This window comes from Salvelinus sp. IW2-2015, linkage group LG1, assembly GCF_002910315.2.
Source record: "Salvelinus sp. IW2-2015 linkage group LG1, ASM291031v2, whole genome shotgun sequence".
In the NCBI taxonomy this organism is placed as follows: domain Eukaryota; kingdom Metazoa; phylum Chordata; class Actinopteri; order Salmoniformes; family Salmonidae; genus Salvelinus; species Salvelinus sp. IW2-2015.
In genome coordinates, this window is record NC_036838.1 from 42,689,052 (window position 1) to 42,699,772 (window position 10,721).

Sequence of the window (10,721 nt, forward strand, 5' to 3'; positions counted from 1 at the left end):
TAGCTGGGGTGGATTCATAGTAAAAATGCCATTTGAGGCAATTTTGGCACAATAATACTGTCCCACTGCTCTTTATGGTTATTTCTATGTAAAATAAAATGTGTGTATTAATTTAATGAGAACTGCAATAAAAGCACACCAATCAACTTTGCACCCAATTGGTCCTTGCAAACTTCGGGCTACAAAAAGCTGCCAAATGAAACTTATACACAAGAGTCTTCTAATGGAGGGACTGTTTGTGTAATGCTAACCTCTGCACAAGTATATGACACAATGAGGCTCAAGGCCACACAGCTTATTCTAGTGTATTCCCCAGAACTGATGCAGCCCATAAGCGTGTCAAATTTGTGCATGTGATTCTGTATTTCAGTAAATACTACACTACCGCATCCATAAGACTTGCTAATATTTACAACATATCCCCTATCTACTTGAAGGATGGGGAGGAACTGGCAAACGTCTCCAAATGAGTCTGACTCCCCATGCTAATCTGACACACASACACACACACACACACAGTGGATGCTTTGACCTCATGTAAGCATGCACAATGGGCAGCCTTGGGGCAGCTCCTTGTGGAGAGTTCAGAGGGCTGAGAGCCTGACAGCTCACACCATACTGACTGCACTAGACCAGRGCTCTCCAACCCTGTTCCTGGAGAGCTACCCTCCTGTAGGTTTTCATTCCAACCCTAGTTGTAACTCACCTGATTCAGCTTCTCAACCAGTTAATTATTAGAATCAGGTGCGCTAGATTAGGGTTGGAGCGAAACCCTACAGGACAGTAGCTCTCCAGGAACAGGGTTGGATAGAMCTGCACTAGAAACATACAGGAAGTCAGCCAGGGGTCAGGGTTTGTCTTTCACACAGAGACCAGGGAAGTTCAGTCAGGAGTTTGGGCATTACGCTTAATTTTTCCATGAAACTTCTGACCCATTCATAACTGTTTCCATCTATGGTTGGTTTAGAATGAAAAGTTCCTAACACCCACATTGCTGCAGTACAGCAGACATGTGATTTATTTTACTTAGAAAGACTTGTTCCTGTCCATCGTGCATGCCTGATAATAAAACAGCAGAAKGCATACTGTAACCCATTTCTCTTAAAGTCAGGCTATCCTTGGGCACATACTTTAATTTGTTAGTCTTATTWTTATTTATTTTTTTAAACTGCATTGTTGGTTAGGGCTTGTAAGTAAGCATTTCACTGTAAGGTCTACACCTGTTGTATTCGGCGCATGTGACAAATAACATTTGATTTGATTTGATTTTTTTTTTYCTTTGAGAGAGAKGTCCTGATTGATCACACACACACAGAGTCTCTGGGTAAGAAGTCTGCTGCCTTCAAGGTAACCTGCACCCCAGTAGAAAGTGTTACTGATACTGAATGTGCTTGAGGCATAACCTTGAGATGGAGCCTGCGGGAAGTGGCTGGCTATACAGACAGAGCATGACAGATAGCACAGACTGGGAGTAATGGGGAAGATGATCAGAGCTCCATAGGTCAATATATATATAGGGCAGAAATGTATAGAGCAGAAATATATTACAGAGAAAAAAAATTATATTGTCCATAGCAGAGGTTGGAACAGTTTCAGGCAAAAGAACGAAAAACTGGAAAATAACAAAACAAATCTCAGAACGGAAACAGATCTGTAGTGTTCCGGAACAGAATCGTTATTTTAAAATCTTGAGAATCGTTTAATAATGTTATTTTTTGTTCCAAAAATATTCTTAATATCTAGTATATATTTATGCAATTCAGTGTAGTTCTGATGGTAATAATAGCCGAAACACATTCCAACTCATGTCAGGTAATGATGTTCAGCGCTTCATGCCAAGCCCCCTACATGTCCATCCCTCTTTCTCACTCTCTTCCCATCTCGCGCCTGCACTTCTATGACCAATCAAACATGTAAACAACTAGCTTACCCATTCCGTAGCAAGTTTCTCTATCTACTGTAAATGTAAAAACTATTCTTTTTTGTAGGTTCAGAACTCTGGTGGTCGGAAACACTGGAACGGAACGAAGAAAATAGGGGTTCTGTTTGGAGCGGAACGATTGGAAAATAATTTTGCTTCCACCCCTGGTCCATAGTCATCATAATGTAGAGCTAAAAGTAGAACATGAGATACAGATACTGGGAGATATATGTGAGGTACAACAGAGGACTATCCTGAGGAAAGAGAGAAAGGGCAGGAGAGGGGTTTTGAGTATGAGATGTACTGACCTGGGAGGCCGTTGGCCAGAGGTGGCCTCTCATCATCGTCTTCTTCCTCAGGGACCACACTGTCCTTCCTGTCCATCTTGCTGACGGACGTGGTGCGTTTACGCTGGACCTCGTTGTCATAGTCCTCATCAAACAGCACCTGATCCACCAGGTCAGGCTGCACCAGTGTGGGCTCCGCTGGGGGCTTTGGGGTCCCATAGTAGTTACCTAGAGATAGAGAGCGAGAGAGAGACAGAGACAGAGAACGAGAGAGAGAGAGAGAGATATGAGTGTCTGACACGTTCCCTATTCTTAACCATACCTGTAGCTGGTATGCAACGCTGGTAAGATATTGCCATTTATTGTGCATTTAGGCTATCTGAAAAATAACTGGTTAAGTAAGGGGACCACAATCTTGGGATCACGGTACTGTAACCAATATGGAAAATGGTCCTCATTTTGTACATGAACACRTTGCTGTCTTTTAATACCAATATGCATGTCAATTTTCTAGTGTCACTGTTCAGTAGCATGTTAGCTAGCACAACAGCTAAGGTAGCAACAATATCAGCTGACATCAAAGCAAAACTTCCCTTTTCCAGATRGATCCCCTTCCCCTACCCGTGGTGTTGGARGAAGCTGCATTGGGAAGAGGAATGGGAAACACCCAGGAATAATGTTTATGGTGCACTCACTCATAACCCTTTTTTTGAGGGATAAATTAGTGTATCGTCTTCAATCTTGMTAAGGTAAGAAAATGTCTTATTCTATAAATGGAGCCTATACATTCATTATTTGTAACAATTAGATCTTTCATTGCTTTAAACTAGCAGCTAGCTCATCTTGATCATGTGTTGTTCCTTCTTTCTTTCTTTCTTTCTGGAAGCAATCAGTTACAAGGCAAAAGGACAGATTGAGGCCTTCAATCAAACTGAGGACCGAGAAATGTGTGCACCAGGTCATGGCTTCTTACATGTATGGCTTTGAGATGTAAGTTAACAATTAGTAATTTTGGAAGAATAATATGATTTGCCAAATTAGGCTAAACTAAATTTGATGTTGCTTTTGTATTGTTATCACAGGCTGAACACTGACATTTTTGTAGCTTTCATGAGGCTTACACAAGTGTATGGTGGCAATTCCACCATTTTCAAACTCATTTTCATTATCTCCAGCACAATACCAGTGTCTATATTTGTGAAAATTTAACATTCTCTACATTTTTTATTTTTTTAACTGCCTAAAAATATTCAGTGAAGATAACAGAGCATCATTTGCTAATTTAGGTCATGGATGGATCAATCTCTGACTAGCTGCTGAACACTCTCGGTATCTAAATTTATGCAGAGAAAACATAATTATTCAACATTCATTAAGATAGTTGAACACCGCCATTCTTTTAGCTTTCATGAGGCTTACACAAGTGTATGAGTTCCTTAAGAGCCTATAAGAATACCAATGTTTGGATAGTTACCACTTTGATACATTATGTAAATAATACTATTATTATCAGTATTATTATTATATTGCAATATATAACGTGCAAAAATATTCAAAGAACATTTTCATTTGCAGCATACAAACTTAAAGGGCAATTCCACCACTTTTCAACCTAATTTTCATTATCTCTAGCACAATACACATTTCTACTTACAGTACCAGTCAAAGGTTTAGACACACCTACTCATTCAAGGGTTTTTCTTTATTTTTTGCTATTTTCTACATTGTAGAATAATAGTGAAGACATCAAAACTATGAAATAACACATATGGAATAATGTAGTAACCAACTAAAGTGTTAAACACATCAAAACATATGTTATATTTGAGATTCTTCAAAGTAGCCATCCTTGCCTTGATGACAGCTTAGCACACTCTTGACATTTTCTCAACCAGCTTCATGAGATAGTCACCTGGAATTCATTTCAATTAACAGGTGTGCCTTGATAAAAGTTAATTTGTGGATTTCTTTCCTTCTTATTGTGTTTGAGCCAATCAGTTGTGTTGTGACAAGGTAGGCTTGATATACAGAAAATAGCCCTATTTGGTAAAATACCAAGTCTATATTATGGCAAGAATAAGCAAAGAGAAATGACAGTCCATCATTACTTTAAGACATGAAGGTCAGTAAATGCGGAACATTTCAAGAACTTTGAAAGTTTGTTCAAGTGCAGTCGCAATAACCATCAAGCGCTATGATGAAACTGGCTCTCATGAGGACCGCCACAGGAAAGGAAGACACAGAGTTACCTCTGCTGCAGAGGATAAGTGCATTAGAGTTACTAGCCTCAGACATTGCAGCCCAAATAAATGCTTCACAGAGTTCAAGTAACAGACACATCTCAACATCAACTGTTCAGAGGAGACTGTGTAAAATCAGGCCTTCATGGTGAATTGCTGTGAAGAAACCACTACTAAAGGACACCAATAAGAAGAAGAGACTTGTTTGGGCAAAGAAAAATGAGCAATGGACATTAGATCCATGGAAATTTGTCCTTTGGTCTMGAGTCCAAATTGGAGATTTTTGGTTCCAAACGCCATGTCTTTGTGAGACGCAGAGTAGATGAACGGATGATCTCCGCATGTGTTTCCCACTGTGATTTATTTCGAATTCAAGGCACACTTAACCAGCATGGCTACCACAGCATTYGGCAGCGATACGCCATCCTATCTGGTTTGCGCTTAGTGGGACTATCATTTGCTTTTCAAGAGGACAATAACCCAACACACCTCCAGRCTGTGTGAGGGCTATTTGACCAAGAAGGAGAGTGATGGAGTGTTGCATCAGATGACYTGGCCTCCACAATCACCCGACCTCAACCCAATTGAGATGGTTTGGGATGAGTTTGGACYGCAGAGGGAAGGAAAAGCAGCCMAAAAGTGCTCAGCATATGTGGGAACTCCTTCAAGAYTGTTGGAAWAGCATTCCTCATTTAGCTGGTTGAGAGAATGCCAAGAGTGTGCAAAGGGTGGCTACTTTGAATAATCCTAAATCTAAAATATATTTTAATTTGTTTAACACTTTTACTCCATGATTCCATATGTGTTATTTCATAGTTGATGCCTTCACTATTATTCTAAAATGTAGAAAATAGTCAAAAYAAAGAAAAACCCTTGAATGAGTAAGTGTGTCCAAACTTTTGACTAGTACTGTATGTGAAAAAGGAGCTTTTCCACGTTTTGTAGAAAAATATATAAAGTAAAACATTTATGCCTCAAATTTTTTTAGATGTGTGATTTTCAAACACTTTGAGATTCGCAGTGACATGGAGATCAAGAAAATACCCTCCTTCTGGCTTGAAACTCATTGCAGRTTTTGAAAATCACAGTTTTTCTTACTTTTAATCCTACCCTGTGMTGTCACAGAGAAGCACTTTCTTCTTATCTTTTTAACCACAGATCATAGAAACACATATGTAGACATTGCTATGGTGCTGGAGATAATGAATGAGGTTGAAAAGTGGCGGAGTTGTCCTTTAATATGATGAACAGGAATAACATTTACTCTCACGGGTGGCCAGAAAATAACTATATGAAAGCTACGCCCCTGAAAATAAGCCACGCCTCCTGAAAATTACATAAAAAAATACCCAGCTGCCGGGTCAAACCAGCATGAAAGTGAATGGSCGCATTTGAGTGGTAAGCGTAAAACTAGACCAAAGTCTGGGWAATTCCAAATTTGGGTAATCCCAACAACCCAACTGGCTGGGTCAAAATRACCTGGTGTGTGTTCTGTCCAATATTTACCCAGCGTTGGGTTACCAAATAACCACATTTTTAACCCAGCATTTTTTTGGTGTAGTGTTCACATTTCATCTAAATGTTGTAGCTACATACAAATATGAAATAAACAATTTATTTGGGAAATATCCCGTCTTTGCTCTTTTCTTCATTAGAATGCTGATGATTTCAAGTTGTATTGGATTCATTTTGACCTGTTAAGGCATTGAATACATGTTGTTTAGTGTATTTAGAAATGTTTTGTATGTTTAGTTTACTCTGTGAGAAGCAAGTTCTTTTAAAGTTATATGTGATTTGGTTTATGTAGATACAACATTTCAATGTTGTTTATACACAATGTTGCCAAAAACCTGATTTAATTTCCATATTCATAATGAGTTTGCAGCAATTYTTTAGCAATCAGTAGAATGTTCACCACAAGTTTCTCAGAATTGCTTACCAGAAGTTTKCAAATCTCCGCAAATTGGCCRCAACAGTTTGCCACAAAACTAATTTGCATGTGAAAATATGATCTTGCTGTAAATTTGCATCAAATTGGGCCAAAGATTTGCCACAAATGTTTGTCAGAAGCCTGTCTCACCACTCCCCACTAGAGATTTTTTCAGCAACCAATTGCACTGATCATTGAAYATAGCAATGAACTATCTATGAGAGTTTTTTCTCCCGTTGAAGAAAAACCCTGTGACAGTGCCTATAAATAATAGAATAATAAATAAATAATAAAATAATTAGAATAATAAATAATAAGATAATAGAGCGTAATTTGCGAATTTAGCTCATGGGATGATCAATCTCTGACTAGCTGTTGAACACTGTGTATAAAAATGAATGCGCAGAAAATTTTATTATTCAACATTCATTAAGATATTTTTTTATGTGCACACTGATTTGAGAAGCCGACAATATTTGATGTGTATTTGTTTGCTAAACATGAGAATATGTTCATGGGAGTAATATGGAATTATATTTTAAGGGTCAAATACTTACATTGCTTTACAAAAAGTAACAATTACACAGAGCCTATTCAGTGGAAACATAATTAATAAGCAGCTTAATTAAAGAACCGGGAAAAGATGCCACTGGGAAATTCAGTTATAATACAATTACATAATAATTATAATACAGTTCCCGCTCAGCCCAGTCAAAACTGTTCGCTGCTCTGGCACCCCAATGGTGGAACAAACTCCCTCACGACGCCAGGTCAGCGGAGTCAATCACCACCTTCCGGAGACACCTGAAACCCCACCTCTTTAAGGAATACCTAGGATAGGATAAAGTAATCCTTCTAACCCCCCCCCCCTTAAAAGAGTTAGATGCACTATTGTAAAGTGGTTGTTCCACTGGATATCATAAGGTGAATGCACCAATTTGTAAGTCGCTCTGGATAAGAGCGTCTGCTAAATGACTTAAATGTAATGTAAATGAAATAGGGTTTTCAGCAAAATAATTACCCTCTGTAAAATTGATCTCCTTTTCATTTGAACTGTGCTTATTCTCATCTTATAAACATTTCATCTATCTCTCCACCTATTAAAATGTAAACATTGCAGGTACGTCTATTATAGAAGATATGCACAAACTCAAAACACAGCTTTATTTTCTCTTTATAAGGTAACATAGTGGGGAAATAGGACAAAGACTTTAAAAAAGCAGTGCAGCAAATACAACACAATGCTTGGTGGAAAATCCTTCCATTTCAATGACCACGCAATACTTGTTCAGTTGTGTCTTTAAAAAAGCCCCATGTCAGTCAAGAGCCCCTAACACGCAGAATGATAGTAGCTACAGTATGKTAAAGTGGGTTAATGCAGCTGTGCTCATCTCTGACTCCTTCATAGCAGTGGGGATGAGAAGCCTGGATCAAAACATCTCCCTCCAATTGTCATGTCTCGCGCTACGGGCTCACCACTCACCACCGTTCTCCAAATGACACTCATCCACATTTTTCAGAGATGGTTTCATTAACACCGGTGGAACAGAGATAGCAGGGAGAGATTGGGGGCCGCTCGCTAATCCCTGCGTGTCTCCTGCCATTCATCAGTCAGATGCTGTAGCACGTTGATGAATTACTTACAAAAACATATCTCTGGGTAAATGTGTGTCATAAATGTGAAGGAGTGTGAAAGCGCCCAGTCAGGGGAGATTTCTGCTATAATTTGTTATTTTAAACTACGGGGAGGCCTCATAAACTGACAAGCAGAGGGGTGGCTTGTTTGACATGACTTAAACATGGCAAATGCCAAGAGGTTTATGAGTCACCTTACTGTATAATTTCATATGTACACTCATACTGTATGTACTCACAGTTCTCATAGGAATCAGAATCATGAACACAGTGGGATTCCCTGGCCCAAAAACATTTGACAAGAATTTGAATTAGACAGACTCTCCCATTTCCTGGTAACAGTTATGTCAGCAGCCCCAAACCATGTGCTTTGTTCATTTCTGGGCAGCTGTCCCTSTGCTGTGCTGCCTGACCCGACCTGAACCACACAGAAGAGCAGCGCCAGAGTGAGGGTTGAGCCCAGACGGACTCCCTCTCAGAGCCTGGCACAGATGGCTGTGTCTGCTTGGCATGAAACCTGGGACCCTGTGGGCCACCCTGGCACGAACTGTATTCCAGCAGCACCGCCTGGGTGAAGGAAGAGGCCTCAGCTCACTGGGCAGGGCAGGTCTGGCATTGCACTGGGTGAGTCTGTGTGACAAAGCCCCTACTTAACAATGGGGGATATACAGTGCCTTGCAAAAGTATTCATCCCCCTTGGAGTTTTTACATTTTGTTGCATTACAATCTGTAATTTAAATAGATTTTTATTTGGATTTCATGTGATGGACATACACAAAATASTACAAATTGGTGAAGTGAAATGAAAAAWATTACTTGTTTAAAAAAATKATAAAAMCCCCCCCCGGAAAAGTGGTGTGTGCATATGTATTCACGCCYTTTGCTATGAAGCCCCTAAATAAAATCTGGTGGAACCAATCACCTTCAGAAATCACAAAATTAGTTAAATAAAGTCCACCTGTGTGCAATCTAAGTGTCACATGATCTGTCACATGATCTCAGCATATACCCCTGTTCTGAAAGGCCCCAGAGTCTGCAACACCACTAAGCAAGGGGCACCACCAAGAAAGCGGCACCATGAAGACCAAGGAGCTCTCCAAACAGGTCAGGGATAAAGTTGTGGAGAAGTACAGACCAGGGTTGGGTTAAAAAAATATCAGAAACTTTGAACATCCCACAGAGGACCATTAAATTCATTATTAAAAAATGGAAAGAATATGGCACCACAACAAACCTGCCAAGAGAGGGCCGCCCACCAAAACTCACAGACCAGGCAAGGAKKGCATTAATCAGAGAGGCAGCAAAGATACTAAAGATAACCCTGAAGGAGCTGCAAACCTCCACAGTGGAGATTGGAGTATCTGTCCATAGGACCATTTTAAGCCGCACACTCCAGAGAGCTGGGCTTTACGGAAGAGTGGCCAGAAAAAAGCCATTGCTTAAAGAACTGCCAAAAGGGGCGGAAATAGCCTGCAGAGTTCTGTCATACTATCCAGGTCTGTGCCCCTAAAATTTCAGCTTCTACTTTTAAAAATCCACYTTCTGCCCCCAGCTGTGCCCTGGACACCATATATGGATTGACTGCCCCCTATCTATCATCAGAACTCGTACTGTTTGGTGACCTAAACTGGGACATGCTTAACACCCAGTCCGTCCTACAATCTAAGATAGATGCCCTAAATCTCACACAAATTATCAATGAACCTACCAGGCACAACCCCAAATCCGTAAACACGGGCACCCTCATAGATATCATCCTAACCAACCTGCCCTCCAAATACACCTCTGCTGTCTTCAACCAAGATCTCAGCGATCACTGCCTCATTGCCTGCATCCGTAATGGGTCTGTGGTCAAAAGACCACCCCTCACGGCACTCCTATTGTCGCAACAAAGCATCCTTTCACTCATTGCTGCCAAACACTACCCTCGTAAAACTGGCTATCCTACCGATCCTTGACTTTGGCGATGTCATTTCAAAAATAGTCTCCAACACTTCTACTCCAGACAAATTGGATGCAGTCTATCACAGTGCCATCCTTTTCACCAAAGCCGCATTTACTACCCACCACTGCCGACCTGTATTGCTCTCGTTGGCTGGCCCTTGCTTCATATTCGTCGCCAAACCCACTGGCTCCCAGTCATCTATAAGTCTTGCAGTTAAGCCCCCGCGCTTATCTCAGCTCACTGGTCACCAATAGCAGCACCCACCCATAGCACGCGCTCTCAGCAGGTATATTTCACTGGTCACCCCCAAAGCCAATTCCTAATTTGGCCGCCTTTCCTTCCAGTTCTCTGCAACCAATGACTGGAAGACGATTGCAAAAATCACTGAAGCTGGAGACTCTTATTCTCCCTCACTAACTTTAAGCACCAGCTGTCAGTGCAGCTCACAGATGACTGCACCTGTAAATAGCCCATCCAACTACCTCATCCCCATACTGGTATTTTTTTGTGTTGCTCCTTTGCACCCCAGTATCTCTACTTGCACATTACTCTTCTGAACATCTTATTCACTCCAGTGTTTAATTTGCTAAACTGTAATTATTTGCCACTACGGCCTATTTATTGCCTTCAACCTCCCTTATCTTACCTCATTTGAACTACACTCTATAGAACTTTTATTGTGTTTTTACTGTTATGTTTGTTTATTCCATGTGTAACTCTGTGTTGTTGTTTGTGTCGATTGCTTTGCTTTAATCTTGGCTAG

The 10,721-nt window shown here is 40.5% G+C and overlaps 1 protein-coding gene across 1 annotated transcript in view; it reads right to left on the reverse strand.

Moving 5' to 3' along the window:
- The window catches only part of LOC111976531 (membrane-associated guanylate kinase, WW and PDZ domain-containing protein 3-like), a 59,954-nt gene that overhangs the window by 29,860 nt on the left and 19,373 nt on the right, over positions 1–10,721 (reverse strand). The window contains exon 4 of the mRNA XM_070442937.1: positions 2,230–2,436. Within this exon, the coding sequence (XP_070299038.1) occupies positions 2,230–2,436 (207 nt within the window). The remainder of the gene's footprint in view (positions 1–2,229; positions 2,437–10,721) is intronic.